Raw genomic sequence first — 18,170 nt, forward strand, 5'->3', positions numbered from 1 at the left:
GGCATAGTCCAACACTAGTTACAACAGTTTTAACGTGTCATTTTAGTTTCAATTTTAAATGTGTAGTCTGACATTTCATCACTGTTTTAGATTTTACTTAAGACATAACAATGTGTAATTTTTTTATTGGTGGTTATATGTACACATGTGTTTCTAATTTGATCATGGCTGAAGATAAGCTAATGTAGCAAGGTAGAAACTAGTACCAATTATATAAGATATTATATTAATCTAGAGCCTCTGTGGTTCAGAAGGCAGCGTGTCGGCCTCTCACCGCTGGATACCGTGGTTCAAATCCCAGTCACTCCATGTGAGATTTGTGCTGGACAAAGCAGAGGGGGGACAGGTTTTTCTCCAGGTACTCCAGTTTTCCCTGTCATCTTCCATTCCAGCAACACTCTCCATTCTCATTTCATAGCATCTATCAGTCCTTAATAAATCATTTTGGGAGTGACAACCCCATCGTACTAATAGCCTATATATGATTCATTCATTATATCCCTGACCCAATCAATGACTGGAAAACAGGTTGTAGGTTTTCATTTTCACTATATATATATATTTTGCTAGTGGTTTTACGTTGCACCGACACAGATAGTTTTCATTATATTAATCTAATGGTATTGAATAGGTGGACCTTTCTCTACCCTTTGATTGTCAATACGTACCATAATGAAATTCATAACTTATGATGTGAAGTATCACTGTTGTTTGTAAATGTCTTCCAACAATGTGAAAAGTCTTTGCAGTTGGATACCTTTCCTAATACAGATATTTGTCTGCAATGAATTCTCTCTTGCATCCTCATAGATAAAGAGCATATCTAAGTATTCTTCTTTCCAAATGTATAGCAGTGCAGTGTGCACAGTACACAAAAACAGTAATAGCAGCATTTTACTGCTTGTGTGTGGTACACAATGGCCTGTGTTTAAGCACTGAAGCTTTGTCATCATCATCCAGCTGTAGCCAGGTAGGGGCAAATATGGTTCCTCTCTATTTTCTTTGGTCTTTCCATCACTCCTCCTCCAACACTGTGTCCCAGTCCAGGTTTCTTTCTCTAATGCTGCATTGGATTGTGTCCTTCCATCTCAATCGTGGTCATTTGCGCTTCTCCTTCCTTGCATTTGCATTTCCATTCACCATTTTTGGCATTCTTCATCACTCATTTGCTTTATGTGCACAAACCATCTTAGTCGGCTCTTCTCTATTCCATCATTCAGTATTTTCACTCCAAATTCTTCCCAGATTTTCTCATTCCTTATTTTGTCTCTTCTACTCTTCTGTATCATACTCCTCAAGAACATTTCTGCTGCCTGTATTTGACTCTCATCCTTCTTTGTCAATGTCCAAGTTTCTGCTCCGCAAGTTGTTATGGGTACATAATACATCTTGTACATAGTTTTCTTTGCTTCCATTGGCACATCTTTGTCCTATAACATGTTTCTTACACTATGATAGAAACCGTTCCCAGCTTGAATCCTCTTACTACTTTCTGCATCTAGTCGAGCATTCTCCATTGATTCATTCCCCAGGTACTTGAATGTCTCCACTATTACTAAGTCTGATCTGACCTTTCCCTTCTTTCTCCCCTCTAGCCATAACAAGAGTTATACTCTTTTGTGCACTTATTTTCAATCCACATTCTTCGATCTTCCCATTCACCACATCCAACTGTTCTTGAACATTCATGTCCTTTTCTTCCCAAATCACAATATAATCTGCAAATAACAGCATGTTCATTTCTCTTCCTCCATATGCTGCCTTTGCTGCTCTCATGACGTCATCCATTACTATTGTAAACAGGATTGGCGATAGAACACTTCCCTATCTCAGCCCACTAGTAATTTTGAACCAACTTATTCTGCCAAGTTCTGTTTGCACGCAACTACAACATTACTTGTAAATTGCCACGATCATTTTTATTAATCCCTGTCCAATTCCTTTTGTCATCAGACTGTCTCAAACTTTAGTCCTGGGGACACTGTCATATGCCTTTTCACTGTCAATGAATGTCATCACTATATAATTCCCATACTCTCATTGCTTTTCCATTAGTTGTCTCGTAATGAAAATGGGCTCTATTGTTGACTTACCACTTCTGAAACCAAACGGATTTTCCTGTATCTGATTTTCAACCCTCAACCTTATCCTACTTTCCAGTATCCTCTCCATTATCATAGCAACGTGGGATATCAGAGTAATTCCCCTGTAGTTCTTCAATACTTTCTTATCACCTTTCTTGAAAAATGGGATGATTATTCCTTTTTGCCAATCCTCAGACTTCTTTATTCTCCCAGATAATCCTAAGAACTCTATATACCGGGCGAGTTGGCCGTGCGCGTTGAGGCGCGCGGCTGTGAGCTTGCATCCGGGAGATAGTAGGTTCGAATCCCACTATCGGCAGCCTTGAAGATGGTTTTCCGTGGTTTCCCATTTTCACACCAGGCAAATGCTGGGGCTGTACCTTAATTAAGGCCACGGCCGATTCCTTCCAACTCCTAGGCCTTTCCTGTCCCATCGTCGCCATAAGACCTATCTGTGTCGGAGCGACGTAAAGCCCCTAGCAAAAAAAAAAGAACTCTATATGTTCACTGCAGGCCTACAGCTCCAGCTGCCTTTATCATCTCCACTGAAATTTCATCTATTCCAGCAGTTTTTCCATTCTTCATCTTTCTTACTGCCATTTCAATTTCATTCATTGTAAGTTCTGTATCCATTTCTTCATCAACTAATTGCCTTTCCTGGTGGTTCTTGAATGATTGTCATTAGTTCTCATGTTCAGCAACTTATGAAAATACTCTCTACATCTATTTCTTATTTCCTGTGGGTTTGTTAATATTATGCCGCTTTTATCCTTCACAAATCTGGTGTTTACTTGATCTCTCTTTCTGTTTCATAAGATACTGTATAATAATTTCTTCCTTCCCTGTATATCATCTCTCAATTTCTGTGTGAATAAGGCCCAGCTATTCTTCTTTTCTTCCTCCACTACTTTCTTGGCCAAATTCTTTGTCTCCATATATTTTCTTCTACTTTCTTCAGTCTTAGATGTTTTCCATGCCATTTCCTTTTCCTTCACTTTAATCTTTGCCCTATCCTTCCACATTTCCTGATGTTCTACCACATACCTTTTCTGCACATCCAACCAGTGCTTCCTTGAATCTTTTCCAATCATCTTCAACATTCCCCATCTCCGTCCTGGGTACCAAGGGTATTATTTCCATTGAAATTCTTCCTGTATGCTTTTCTCCTTCAACTTCTGTACTTTAATTCTTTTCTCCCTTCTTAATGGGATTCTTTCAATCTTTCCCACTTTCAGTTTTTATTACAACTCTATGATCTCCACGAAAAGCTTCTTCAGTAATAAGTTAAAACAAAGTATATCAACCTTTCAATACTATTAAAATAAGAAATGTATGTTTACATTCCTATTTAATTAAAATTGGTACTGGTTTCGACCAGTATTTTTGGTTATCATCAGCTGATCACAAATAGGTGTAAAACAATGCACAGATAAATAAATTGTGAAGTATAAAGAATTCTGTAGGTTACTGATAAATGAAGCACTAAAATCTTTAGGGAGTAATGTGCGTTGAAAGATGCACAGGTAAATATATAAAGTTTAGATGATACTGTCAGATGCAGTTTATGAAGCACTATAACACATGTATTTATCAGCTGCAGTTTATAAGGCACTGTACAATTTTAAGGATACTGCATGTCAATCATGAACGTTAATAAGACATAAGCATTAGAGAGCAGTGTACGGGAAGAAGTCCATAATCAAATGCGTATCCAAATGTAGTACTGAGCAAATTCTTAAAGAGTTCAACTGCAGTTTATGAGACACTGTATAATTTTAGGGAATAGCACTGCCTGTTGATACATCCAAAAATTATGGAGAAGCCGCCGATCAAATACGCAAATGTACTACGGAGCAAGTTCCTGAAGAGTAGATCAGCACTGTGCTTCTAAAAATCTCTTAAGTTAGATGTGTTAGAGAACACTGTGTATGAAGAAGTCCAGAATCAAATACGTATCTAAATGTAGCATGGAGTGAATTCTTGAAGAGTTTAGCTGCAGTCCATGAGGCACTGCATAATTTTAAGAATTAGCACTGCTTGTCGATAGATCCAAAAAGTATGAAGAAAGTCGCAGATCAAATATAAAAATGTATTACAGAGCAAGTTCTTGAAGAGTAGATCGGCACTGTGCTTCTAAAAGTTTCACAAGTTAGATCAAATGAAGTTATTCAAACATTTTTTTCTCAATATTGTTTTTCTCTATGTCATAATTTTGTTCAGTTAGACAATTCTTTGCCAGTTGCTACATAACCTTGGCAACAGCATAATTTCTCTGACCCGCCTAATTTGGTGGCCGCGACAATAGAAGATATGTTGTGATGTATCCTTCTAGAAGCCTGGCCAGGCGACATATATAAGGAAGCGGTCTTAATGGTGGAGGTGAATTATTGTTTAACAGGAGATGTCCTTGTGAACTTGTGTTATGTTTAGGCTGACATGCGAGTAGTAGTCAGCAGTCAACTGTTTCAAGGTTGCAGCCTCATGTGATTCGTGATAGGCAGTTGTTAAAGATAGTGGTTTATTGATTTGTGTGGTTAATGTATAACCTGTAAATAATTGCAAATAAAATCCGAGTACGCAAGTGACAGCATTTTGTGTGCGTCTTTGTGGCTACATAAACTGAAGTTCATCTTCTCCGCCGTAAATGCCGTTGAGGACTTCACACGTAACCCTCCACATTTATGACCCCTGGAGAGAGGGTGTCCCAGTATTTTAAAGGCCCCAAGAATTGGGCTACCTATTGGTGTGCGGGTTGTATTGGGCATTTCAATCAACCCTTCATACTGTAGGGGCCCCCCTATCCACCACCTGGGGACGCGCTCTGTAGGGGTCAGGTTCCCCTGGTTACTTCCGGAAGTTAACCTCACCCTCAAAGACTGAGGTTATTTGCATCCATGCTTTGTATCATTGTAAACATTTTTGTATGATGTAGGATTCAAACTATCAATACCATGTTCTGTTAATTTGCAGACAGTGTTTGACCACATGCACTACGCCACAGTTGTGAACGAGACTTGTATTAAGAATGCCTTAGAGTATGTTACTCATCCAGTTTGCTGTTTTATATCCTCTCTACATCATTGTACTGTAGTTTTAAGCATTCATTTCATGCTTTGCTATACCTGGTCACTTGTCACAGCACCTTAATATATCTAGTTACAGGGTAGACTGATGTACGATAAATGATTGAAAGGATGACATAGTTTTGAGAGGTCTATACTGTAGTCACATAGGGAAGGGAACAATAACAGTTTTTAGAATCACTTGCTTTGCAGGATGTGCTTACAGTGCATTAGCACCATATGGGATGCTAGTAGAGAAAAAATGGACTCACAATGATCTCATGTTTTTATGGGCTGCAGAAGAAAATATTGATAGGGGAAGGTGATTCACCTGGTATTGAAAGACAGGAACAAGAAAAGGATAAATAATATGATGAACACAATGGCAGGTCAGTGTGGGAAGAGGAAGCAACAGAAAGGGGACTCAAGAACAAACATGAAAGCACAAAAAAGACGAGGACAATCTCTTCATACACTACCATCTTCAAACAGAATCAATCCAAAGATGGCACAATACTACAGCTTTCCTTTAGAAGACACAAAGGGAAGCTATTCATACCTTCCTTGTTCCTTTGTTGCTCACAGCATACTGTGAGGAGGTATGGTCTGCTAGTCCTCTTCCCAATGGGATATTAACAAATGTCTAATTGAGAGTGAATATCACAAGTTGGAAACGTGTAAGGTGACGGGGGCAGTGTGACTGTGTTTTTGGCAACCTTATCACCTAACAGAAACATAATTCTGATGCCTATCTTCCACAACCCAGCCAGCAGGTCCTGGATGCATTGCACCTGACTGTGTCATGGGAAGCACGGGTTGATAGACTGTAATGAACTGGAGACTGTAATGAACTGAAAAAAGCCAGTGCACAGCAGAAGGTGCTGACATTCCCAGGACAGTACATTCTGCAGAGCTCCCAAGATAGCATAGAGCTCTGCTGTGAACATGCTACAGGTTTCAGGTAGAAGAAAAAGAAACCTCTGATTATCGGCAATGAATAATCAACCTACTTTCCCTTCTGCCCTCGATCAATCTCTTCAATCTCCTCGTACACTAACACTACCATTTTCAAACAGTCAAGTAGCGAATATTTAAGAATAAACTTAAGTATTGTATTTAAGCAGTCCGTCTATTCAATACATACTGTATATAATTGATTAAATCTAGAATATGTTTCTTCTCCTAAGGGACATCAGCTAGAATATTTCATACATCAGATATAAAATCACATTAATATATTAGTAAGACATAAATTAATAAATAATAATAATGCTATTTGCTTTACGTCCCACTAACTATTTCTACGGTTTTTGGAGATGCTGAGATGCCAGAATTTTGTCCTGCAGGAGTTCTTTTACGTGCCAGTAAATCTACCGACACGAGGCTGACATATTTGAGCACCTTCAAATACCACCGGACTGAGCCAGGATCAAACCTGCCAAGTTGGGGTCAGAAAGCCAGTGCCTCAACCGTCTGAGCCACTCAGCCCGGCAAGACATAAATTAAAGTACACTTTTATAAAAAAGGACATTTAAAATTAAATATTTACAAACTTTACTAAAGTTCCAAGTCATGTTATCAATAATATTGATGTGAATTGCTCATAAAATTCTTGATGAAAGACCTGCATTAGGACTCTTTGGAGGCAACGCACCTTTATGATCATCATCATCATCATCATCGACCATCTCTAGTTGCCTGGGTGTGGTGTATAAGCTCCCATCCATCTTTGTCTGTCTATCGATCCAAGGCTCTTTTTATGTTTAAAAGTGATAAAAGACGCTAACCACTGGCTTGCTAGGCCTATGTGGATCTTCACGTGTTTGTTTTTGCACTAGATGGTCAGTGCCTGACAAGCATTTCCTCATGTCATTTAGATATATGGTTTACCTGATAGAATCAAAAGACTTGGGTGGCAGACCACCCTGGCGAGGTTCCGATCTTTTCGCGGCCATGTCCAAATATATCCTGCACAAATACCATTGACTCCAAATAAGGGCTCCCTTTACAGCAGGCACGTAGCCAAGGCAATAACCTACCTGGCATGGAAGGCATAGCTCGGGGTTTGATGCTTGTATACACAGGGGTTCCAGCTTAAACATTTGGCTGTATGGGGACCTGTGTTTTCAGGCAGACACTACTGCACAGGTACATGAAGCTCTCACTCGATGGGCTGCTGATTCTGTCTGCGCTTTTAATCAATACAGTTTACTCTCAGCTAATCAGGAGAAGTACTTCACTGCCAATAATAACTCTGTTCTTAGAGAGAGGCAGAAAAAATGAGATTTACAACCAGTTAAAGTAATGACTAAAGATATAAGAAATGGTTTTCTTTTTTTGCTAGTTGTTTTACGTCGCACCGACACAGATAGGTCTTATGGCAACTATGGGACAGGAAAGGGCTAGGAGTGGGAAGGAAGCGGCCGTGGCCTTAATTAAGGTACAGCCCAGGCATTCGCCTGGTGTGAAAATGGGAAACCACGGAAAACCATCTTCAGGGCTGCCGACAGTGGGGTTCGAACCAACTATCTCCCGAATACTGGATACTGGCCGCACTTAAGCGACCTCAGCTATCGAGTTCGGTGTAAGAAATGTTATGTGAGACATTTTCAAATGGATAAAATTTATATATATATAGGCCCAGATAGAACACCTGAGAGTAAACTGTATTGATTAAGTGGATAATAAATTAATAGTTTTTGTAAAAAGTAAGTCATATCCATCAACATGGGCCCAGCCATGAAATTTATTGCGTATACTTTTAGGCATAGTCGCACACATAAGAGGTCCTTCCCAAAACAGCATGCACATTTAAATTTTGAATTGGTCAAACCTTCAAGAGGGGGCCGATGGTCACATTATGCTTTAAGTCACCTTTTACAACAGGCAGAGATTTCCTGTTACCCAGCCACAAGGGATCCAATTCACAGATGCCTATCGACAAACCAGAGTCGTTCCAAGGCTGCCCCTTTTAGTCACCTCTGACAACAGGCATCAGATACCATTGTTCTATGCCTCCACCCACAGGAGGAAGAAAATAAATTTTTATGGCCAACAATGTCCTAAGCTCCTAACACTTATCAACAATAACTTTACTGACATTGCTATTAGCTGAGGTGTACAGTACTTTGTCTCTTCTGCTGTCACTCATCTCAGTTAGATAGTATTACTGCTGTAATAACAAAAATTAACCCGTCAACAATTACTGATAGGGAATCTGCCACCTGGGCAATGGCCCTAAATGAAATGCAGATCAGAGGTAATTGATTGATTGATTGATTGATTGATTGATTGATTGATTGATTGATTGATTGATTGATTGATTGATTGATTGATACACAACAGCTACAAGTGATAAGCTTTAACAGCTTCATTTCAAGTAATACTAATCCTGTATTGACTATAATCAATTAGTGAATATTCAAGATAAATATTATAACTAAGTGGTCCGCCTATGCAATACAATATATAATTTATTATATTTAGTACATATTTCATCCCCTAAGGGACATCATCAGCTAATAATAAATTAATATTAATATATAAGAAATACAAAATAGATATTATTAAAATTGGAAAGACATTAACATATTGATATATGGTTACAACATTTGAAATAAGATCTTCGAAATTTTGTTAAAATTGTAAGTCATATGATAGATAAAACAATTAAATTGTCCATTTTACTCTTGTTGATATTCTTGGAAAATACCAGTTTTGCTTTATAAAATCTTAAATGATCAATTGCTGTAAATAGCACACTTGATTTGTATCTCTTGATGAAAGATTTGTTAAAACTTTAATATGCATTCCTTAGATAGTATAATATATTGAATGCTTCAGAATTTAAAGTCAGCTTGGGGCTGTATATATGTCGTAACCATATAACAATATTTTAATGTGTCTTTCCAATTTTAATAATATCTATTTTGTATTTCTGATATATTAATGTTCATTTATTATTAGCTGATGATGTCCCTTAGGGGACAAAACATGTACTAAATAGAATCAATTATATATTGTATTGAATAGGCAGACCACTTAGTTATAATATTTATCTTGAATATTCACTAATTGTTTACACAACAGCTAGTTAATTATAAGAAGAAAGGTGAAGTTGACTTTTTCATGTTCATATTTTCTTAATGGGATATGCCATGTGCAGATATTATGGCCATACTGCACCTCAGAAAACTCATATCTGCACACATTGCAGAACATGTGGGTTTTACAAATAGCCATAAAAATTAATGAAATAATTTAATTTTACATTATTTGCAATTCCTGCTGAGAGCAACATTTTTGAGGTTTAAATAAACAGACTTCAGTATTATGGTATTCTAAACTTGTAAAAAGCAATTATGTACTCTGCTAAACAGTTCTAAAGAAACTATCCAAAATGAAATAAATAATTGCTTCTCAATTCATCACCTACAAGAATTTTTAGCAATGCTCATAAGCATTTAATGAAGTTTTGTAAGTCTTCTTATACCACTTATCCTACACTCTGGTGGGGCCACGGGTGTGAACTGTGGATTTGGACCCATTGTACGGCTGGACACCTTCCTAACACCAACTCCATATGGAAGGATGTATTCGCTATTACATGTTTCTGTAATGGTTGATAGTGTGGTGTGCTCTCTTATTTATTTTATTTGTTGTCTGTTCATGGTGGGCCGATTTTTCATGCGCCATGCTGTATTTTGACCTTCCTATATATATATATTAATTTTTTTTGTGTCTTACTACTACAATGTGTATGTCTAAGTCTTTGCTTAGTTTGTTTTTTCTTCTCCCTTTTTATTCTTTTTTTCTATACCAGCCTGATATTAATTTATAATATTAGGTCTGTATAATAATTTTGCTCTATTTGTAATTGTGCAGTGTAGTACATAATACTAGTACAAATTGTTAAAAAATCCATAATAGTAACTCTTTAAAATGGTAAAAAAGCAAAACACAATATTTTAAAATAAATCCTATAGTGGTCAAGCAGAAATATCAAAGTTCAGCAACAGTTTATTGTTTTCATTCTGACCTTAACAAAGTCTTAGTTCCTAGTTCAATTTCTTTGTTCTGAAGGATGTGTTTAGAGTGTGTATCTTGTGTACATGTTTACGATTGTGATATAGACTGCTTTCCATGTGATTTTCACCTATGTTGATTCTTCTTGTAATTAATAATATTAGGATCATTCAATGGAGTGCAAGTAGTGATACAATGTGGAATACAGCAACTTCTTCAAGAAATTACTTTAATTTCAAAGCATTTCTAATAAAATCATATATTTAGACCAATAATTCAACTGTTTCATATTTTAAAATATGTTAGTATCTTTACAGTGTAATAATATTTTGCATTTTTGTAGCCAAGTTACCAACAAGAAAACAATTCAACTTTAAGTTAACAATCTTCATTCCCCCTCCAAAATACACTGTTTTAAAATTTGTGCCAATTCCTTATAGTTGAATGGTTATTATAAGAACTTCCAAACTAATATCCTTCTTGAAGTAACAGAGCTCACTAGCTGATATGGAAATTAGTTTGATTAAATAACACATAGTCCTGGAAGTTCACCAAGTATTATTAATACTGTAATGTTGTGAACGGCCTTTCAAAATCACGTCTAACATCTCTTTAAATGTTCATATGTACACTATACATGAAAAAATAATTCATAATCACTGAATCCATCAAGAAACAGACAACTGTTGAGGATTGCATTAACATATATATAATATATAAAACCTCACAAAATATATATCAATCAATTTACAATATTACTCCATTTTACACTGTTCATGTTAACATTCACAGGGAATATATCTACATTGATGAATACATACATGGCCTTATAGTACCTGCTGCGTTATGGATAATACATATATATACACACACATTCTGGTATGCAACTTTATGAAATGAGGTGAGGTGAAATGGGCAAACAGAGGCACTTGTCTACCAATGAAATATGTTTATGCCTGGCTGATTTTTTTGTCTGTAAAAATTATTGAAAATTTGAAAAAGTCTAGGCTTGTTCATTTTGTTGTCCAAGAAATTATTCAATCAAATATGTTATTTCAATGTTTTAACTCAGAATTTTTAATATGAAGCCTTTCCCATTCATTTACACTTAATAACTATCTCCTTTCAGCTGATCAGAAGTACTTCAATGCTGATAATAACTTTGTTCTTAGAGAGAGGCAGAAAAATAGAAAATCACAACCAGTTAAAGTAATGACTAAAAGTATAAGAAATGTTATGTGACACATTTTAAAATGGATAAAATTTATATATATATATATATAGGCCTATATAGAACATTAATATATACACAAAATATATTGTCATAGTTGTTTAAAAAATACTGAAATTATTGAAGTATACAAATGCTTAATGATACAGGACTTGGAGATGATAAATGCTACCCTTCTGAATATGCTCTCTATGAAGACATATGGTCATGGGGCTGAAATGTCCTGAGCTCAGGAATACAAAATATGCAAGAGAAAAATGATACATTACATAATTAGCCAAGATATAATGCACCTACATAATATACAACATTTGAAATTTCTGATCACAAAGTTTTAATGGCTCAAGAATGCCAACTATCATTAATGGTAACTATAGGTTTCCACAAGGAATGGATCCATCTTTTGCAAAACTTTTTTTTAAAGATTTTGATTTCATGAGCTCTTTCATAACGTTACATTGGGCATAATTATTTACTGTTTGACTGTAGACTGTACCACAACTGCACAAAATGTCCTGCAATAAGTACAGTTTTTTCCATGGATGTTTACATCAGAGATGAATTAAATATTAATGTAAAATTTACATAATAAATCATATATCACTATATTTTGTCTCAGCTTTAACTTGACTATGAGTCAAGAAGCCCAACACCAAACAGAACCTAGGGCAGATTTATATGAAAAGTCAAGAATACTGTATTTATTTTTACATAAGGTTCTTTGAGAAAATTATGTTAAGTTGTTCCCATGGATTTTTCTTATGTGTCATTTCTCTAAAATCCATTTTTTTCTTCAATTTTTTGTCTGTGTCTGACAACTACAAATTTTACATGGCTGTATTGGTTTGTTTTATCATCACATAAAATAAACAACAGAGTTGCATCTAGGTTCATAACATTGTCAGCAGACCTTCCCTGGCCAACTCATTGAAGTTAGCAAGGAATTTGAAAATCCCTGAGATAAAGCTATGGGTACAGCAATAAACTTACTTATGAGAAGGACAGAAAGCCTGAATGGGATGCATTAAAGGGAGTTTTGTGAACAGTGCATCAATATTTGAACATCAGAAGATGTTTTGCATACTTCTGCCTCGAGGGCAGCAATACAATTAAAACATATTCATTAAATAATTAGCCTGTTACTTTTAGCTTCCACACTGGAAATGGCTCAATTGACCAATTATTCACTTGCTGGTGGCCAAGGTATGAAAACATCCAGCTACCAGCATTCAATTTCCTTCACCTTAAGGAAGCAGAAGGAGTCAATAATTGTCTTGACTTCTGAATACTATATATCATCAAATCAGTGATCAGATGGAAAAAAAAAAAAAAAAAAAAAGTTTCTAGAACACTGTATTAGCTATTGATAAATTTTTTAAATGATTATTGTATCTCTCAAACCACGGTTACTCACATGGTGAGCGCGGCGTTCACCTCCGTAGTATATTGCTTGTTGTTGAAATGTTAAGTCTCCTCTACTTTTGCAACTCCATATACCTTTCAAACAGATTGTTAGGAAGAGTAGGTGTCAATTATTTTCATTATCTTTGAAAACCAAGACCCCCCAATCCATTATTAGGCCTGACAGGGCATGTTTGGTGAGTGGTGCACTCAGTAGCGAGTAACAGTGCTACTCACATTTTGTGCATTGTAACAAGTCAAGCTTTGTCAGTGAATTTATACAAGTTATAATGACATCCACTGTCTAACTCCTTGGTTGAATGGTCAGCGTTGCAGCCTTCGATTCAGAGGGTCCTGGATTTCATTCCCAGCCAGGTCGGAGATTTTAATCACGTCTGATTAAATCTTCTGGCTCGGGGACAGGGTGTTTGTGTTCGTTCCAACACTTTCCTCTTCATATTCAGACAACACACCACACTACCAACCACCACTGAAATTCAGAACAGTGATTGCATCCCTCCATATAGGGTTGGCGTCAGGAAGGGCATCCGGCCGTAAAACAGGGCCAAATCCGCATGTGAGTCGCAGCTTACATCCGTAACCCCACAAGTGTGGGAGGAGAAGAAGAAGAAGAAGATAACAATGGCATCCACTGATTAGATACTTTCGTGGTTGAGCGAAACTATGGAGGAAGTGGATTTGAACACCGAAAGTGATGGTAATGAAACAGGTGAGGTTTACAAAAGCGATCATAACTCTGAAACAGAGAGTCTGCAAGTTTAGAGGAAGAAGAAGCACTTTTGTTGACTGAAGGCTATATTTCATTTGATTTAGTAAAGGATGGAATTACCAAGTGGGGCCTCCATGCTCCTGTTACAAATGTTTGAACCTAGGAACAAAATTTGTAAACAGTGTTCCAGAAAAGATGCTGAAAGCAACAGACGTGATGACTGACTGTGTAAAATGTTTGTTTCATATTATGTTGGAGTATATGTTTGCATTATTTAGTTCATACTCCCCCTATTCCATATTTGTTTAAATTTAAGTATTCATGTTCCTAAATAAACTATTTTTTTTAAATTTAAGCATTCGTGTTCCTAAATAAATTGTTTGTCTACCCCTTAGACCCGTTTCTTGATACGTGGTTGGGGATGAGGTGAGATTAATTTATATGGCATGTTTTATGGCTATATCAATCAATCACTACTGTTCTGCATTTAGGGCAGTCGCCCAGGAGGCAGATTCCCTATCTGTTGTTTTCCTAGCCTTTTCTTGAATGATTTCAAAGAAATTGGAAATTTACTGAACATCTCCCTTTGTAAGTTATTCGAATCCCTAACTCTCCTTCCAATAAATGAATATTCGTCCCAGTTTGTCCTCTTGAATTCCAACTTTATCTTCGTATTGTGATCTTTCCTACTTTTAATGACGCCACTCATATTAGTCTACTAATGTCATTAGATGGCCTCCCTAATGCCAACCTCAGGTGAGGAGCTAATGAAGATGAAACGAATGATGGTGAGTGAAATTGGGTAAGGAGGTGGAAGGAAATCAGCTGTGGCTTATGAATAGGAACTGTCCCGGCATTTGCCGGGAAACCGCAGAAAACCATTCTCAGGGTAGCCAATGGTGGGGTTCGAACCCACGCACCTCCCGAATGCAGACCTTGGTTCCATAGCCATAGAGTGTTAACACACACGCGCACTCCACTTGCTCGTGTTCCTAAATGGATATCTCAAATTGACGTATTAAAAATACCTCCATCTTTATATGAGCATATTTTTGCCTTTACACAAAGGTGAACGCTGCGCTCACTAGCAAGTAATGGCACACATAAAGACCTAGCGAGTAATGCCAGGTTAACAATAAAATTACCGCAGATGCCCCAGAGCTTTCTTTCTTAATAATAATAATAATGATAATAATCATGTGAAACAACTGTCCTATTCTGTGGCATAGTGGCTGTCTACTGTTTTTCTACAATTAAGAGTAACAGAAGTAATCACTTGAAAGAAATACTAGGGATATATCACTCAATAAAATACCATCACTGGTCATTCTCATCTATCAGCTATATTAATGAAATTCATTAAATAAATCTACCCTAATCTCACGAGCACTCGTTACCTCTAAAGGACTACCTACACAGCATACAATGGATTTCTATTTATCATCCTGCAGCCAATAATTTGATGTCTCATAATGGTCTATTTGTATAGCCATTACCACAAGGAGGGAATGAAGGTAAATCTGCCCCAGGGTAGAAAGGTGGGCAAGGCCCACTGAGGGACACCTGAGTATAGGATGCTATTTACATGTGCTTATTATGAAAATTATAAAATTAGATATAATACAAGTGTACATTAAGTGTGCCAATTATATCCAACTGGCTTACTCTCTCCATCTGTTTCATCTAAAGAAACAGATTTAATAATACATTACCAGTAAACTAACAACAATTCTCAGCTATTTCGAATAGAGAATCTTGCTATTTCCTGTTATAACCTTTAAAAGTACTGTATCTACCTACAGTGGCTAGACCAGTACAGTAAGAAGATATTACTGAATGGTCAGTCATCTTATAAGGTCAGTGGCATAGCACATACCCCTCTCGATAATTTTCTAATTTCAACTAAGTGCCTTGTGCAAGAAGCTTTAAGGTGCTAGTTTCTTGACAGAGCCTTGTATTGTTACTGAAAGGTTTGATCCTCATCATGAGCTATGCCACTGGGCTGTGTCTTAGCCTGCTCTCGAGGAGATCTGCTAGCTTGAAGCTATTATGCTGTATATTCAACATTGGTTGCATAATAGCTGTCAAGCCAAACAGATGTACATTGGCCATGGCGTGTAGCTGTGTGGATATTGCACGTTCAATCCCGTGTTGGAGAAATAAGCTGCTACTTCATTCTGTTGATAACAAGATCACTAACCACCTGTAGTCCTTTCTGGTATGGCGACTCTGCCAGTGAGCTAGCAAGTCGTACAGCTTCCAGGCAATGCTTTCGTGCTAAAAATTGGGTTTGTTCCAGCCCTCGAGATTTGTGTACCAGTTCAAAGGCTCGTTCTACATCATTAGGCTCCTGGAACCTCCGCATGATCATCGGATTCAGCTCAGGGAACTGAAAAATAACAATTATTCACATTAACAATGAAGTTTTGAACAAAACTATCTATGCATGATGGTGTCCAAGTGTTTAGTGGCTAGAATTACCCATAAAAGAAGTCACAACTATGACCTAATCTAATGATAACTACTTGATTTAACAGGAGACTAATATTTCCAAGTCATAATGTTTAATAATGAGTAGAGATTACATCAATATTTTTGCAATGTAGGTGAAAGGTACAATGGTAAGAACTCTGTAGGTGATAAAATATTCATGGTACTATGAGCCCTTCATCTATCAAACCAGCCATCTGCACAAGACAAGAGATTGCCAAGGTTATAAAACCTACCCGCTCACAGGCAAAAAGCACAGGTGCTGTCGCTAATCCCAACTTTAGATCTGCAGCAGTTGGCTTGCCCATTGCAGCAGAGGATGAAACAAAGTCCAGTAGGTCATCCACTAGCTGAAAAGCCAATCCTACGTTACGGCCGTATTGGAATGCCACTTCAGTCAAGGCATCATCAGCACCAGCCAGCATTGCCGTCTGAAAACAGCAATTAAGAATTAATAACAGGACAGTATGAACAGTTACATAATTTCTTCTGAATTGAAAAAAATCACAAATTATTAGCATCTTGCACAGTTCTCAGACAACACAACATTTGACACTGGAGTATCAAGCATGGGTTCCATAACACTGACAAATTACTAGTCTGTGATGAATCTGTACTCTTGGTAAAAATAAGTTCTGATGTTCTCATTTCAAAAAAGTCGATGATGCTGTTGTAGCATGTACCATCTTTAATAAACTTATATTTAATTAATTACACTAGGTATTACATGCATATCCTCTTAAATATGGTAATCAGGGCAGAAATAGAGCAAAACATGTATAACATAAATGCATACTGTACGAGTGATACTTCATGCATGTACATACTGATGCTAAACAAATCACAAATTGTATACTTATGCCTCAATTCCTTATTTTTAGCTGGTCATGTGTTTAAAGTTTTGAGCAAGACTGTCATCCTAGGTCATTAGCCCATGACCCTGAAGTCTAATAAATGCATGAATGCAGCAAAAATGTACTATAAAAGTATGGCCCAAGAGGAGTTTAATGCTAGGGAAAAAGAATGGAGTTTGTGTCTGTCTTGTTGATCATAAACACAATATTGTTATCTCCTCGATGAAAGTTTGTAAAAATATAGGACAAGAGTGGTTCATGCTTCAAGTACCGGGACTTAAGAAATAAATTTCCAGTTTTGTCAGCAGGTAAGATAAAAGCAGGTATATCTGATAAACCTCACATCAAGCAGATTGAGAAGGACACTACATATATGGACCTTACAAATGAAACAAGATTACAGTATGAAGAAATTATGAGAAATATGGTAAAAGACCTGCAAGTTTTTCTCTTTTTGTTCTCTCACTTTGACTGGTCCCCTAATAATTTAAGAATATTGAGTACCGGTAATGAAAAGAGTGAAAGATTTCATAAAGATGGAGAGAAGATACTAGGGACAGTGGCAGTGAAATATAACAACTGATAGAGGAAAATTGTTGGTGTCTGAAAAGAAAATATTATGCAATCATGGAGTTATAAATGTACATCAACACAGTTCTCCTTCCAGACAAAGCAGACAAGTTAATCTTCAGACACTGATCTCTTACGAAGGTATGTTGGGACTTGTGTGTGTAATAAAATATTCTTCTTCTGCTTCTTCTGGCGCACTTCCCACACCCTGGTGGGGTCACATTTGCAAACTGTTGCATATTTGGACTTTGCCCTTTCCTATGGCCAGATGTCCTTGCTGACACCAACCCTATGTGGAGGTATGTGGAGGGATAGTAAACACCAAATCCTAAAGTAAGAGGAGTAACCTAAAAACCAAATATGACTAAAATCCCCTACCCAGCTGGGAAACAAATCTGTGATCCTCTGAATGCTGACCACTCAACAAGGAGCTGGATGCTTTTGTATAGCAAAATGAAATAGTATATTAATTTTAATTTTAGGAGGTAGGGAAAATGGACTTCAGAATTCAATTCAATGAGTCAAAATTACCATTTTCAAATCTGAAACAGCAGAAAAGTTTTATTTCAGAAGCATAGCCAAGAGGCTAAGCTTGAATCACACTCTCCTGGGTTGAAATAAATGAATGAATGAATTAAATAAACAAGTGGGATTAACTCTTCTTTATAAATACTGGTTCATTTTTTAAATTGTATATATTTACTGAAAATACCTTTGGTTTTT

General features: G+C 36.8%; 1 protein-coding gene across 1 annotated transcript in view; it reads right to left on the reverse strand.

The window, feature by feature from the left end:
- Positions 1–10,712: 10,712 nt before the first annotated feature.
- qless (decaprenyl diphosphate synthase subunit 1 qless) overlaps positions 10,713–18,170 on the reverse strand; it is a 402,352-nt gene continuing 394,894 nt past the window's right edge. Inside the window, exons 7-8 of the mRNA XM_067158521.2 lie at positions 16,260–16,454; positions 10,713–15,922 (exon numbers count right to left, since the gene is read on the reverse strand). Coding sequence (XP_067014622.2) covers positions 15,701–15,922; positions 16,260–16,454 — 417 coding nt within the window. The 3' untranslated portion in view covers positions 10,713–15,700. The remainder of the gene's footprint in view (positions 15,923–16,259; positions 16,455–18,170) is intronic.

The sequence above is a fragment of the Anabrus simplex genome, chromosome 1 (assembly GCF_040414725.1).
Source record: "Anabrus simplex isolate iqAnaSimp1 chromosome 1, ASM4041472v1, whole genome shotgun sequence".
In the NCBI taxonomy this organism is placed as follows: domain Eukaryota; kingdom Metazoa; phylum Arthropoda; class Insecta; order Orthoptera; family Tettigoniidae; genus Anabrus; species Anabrus simplex.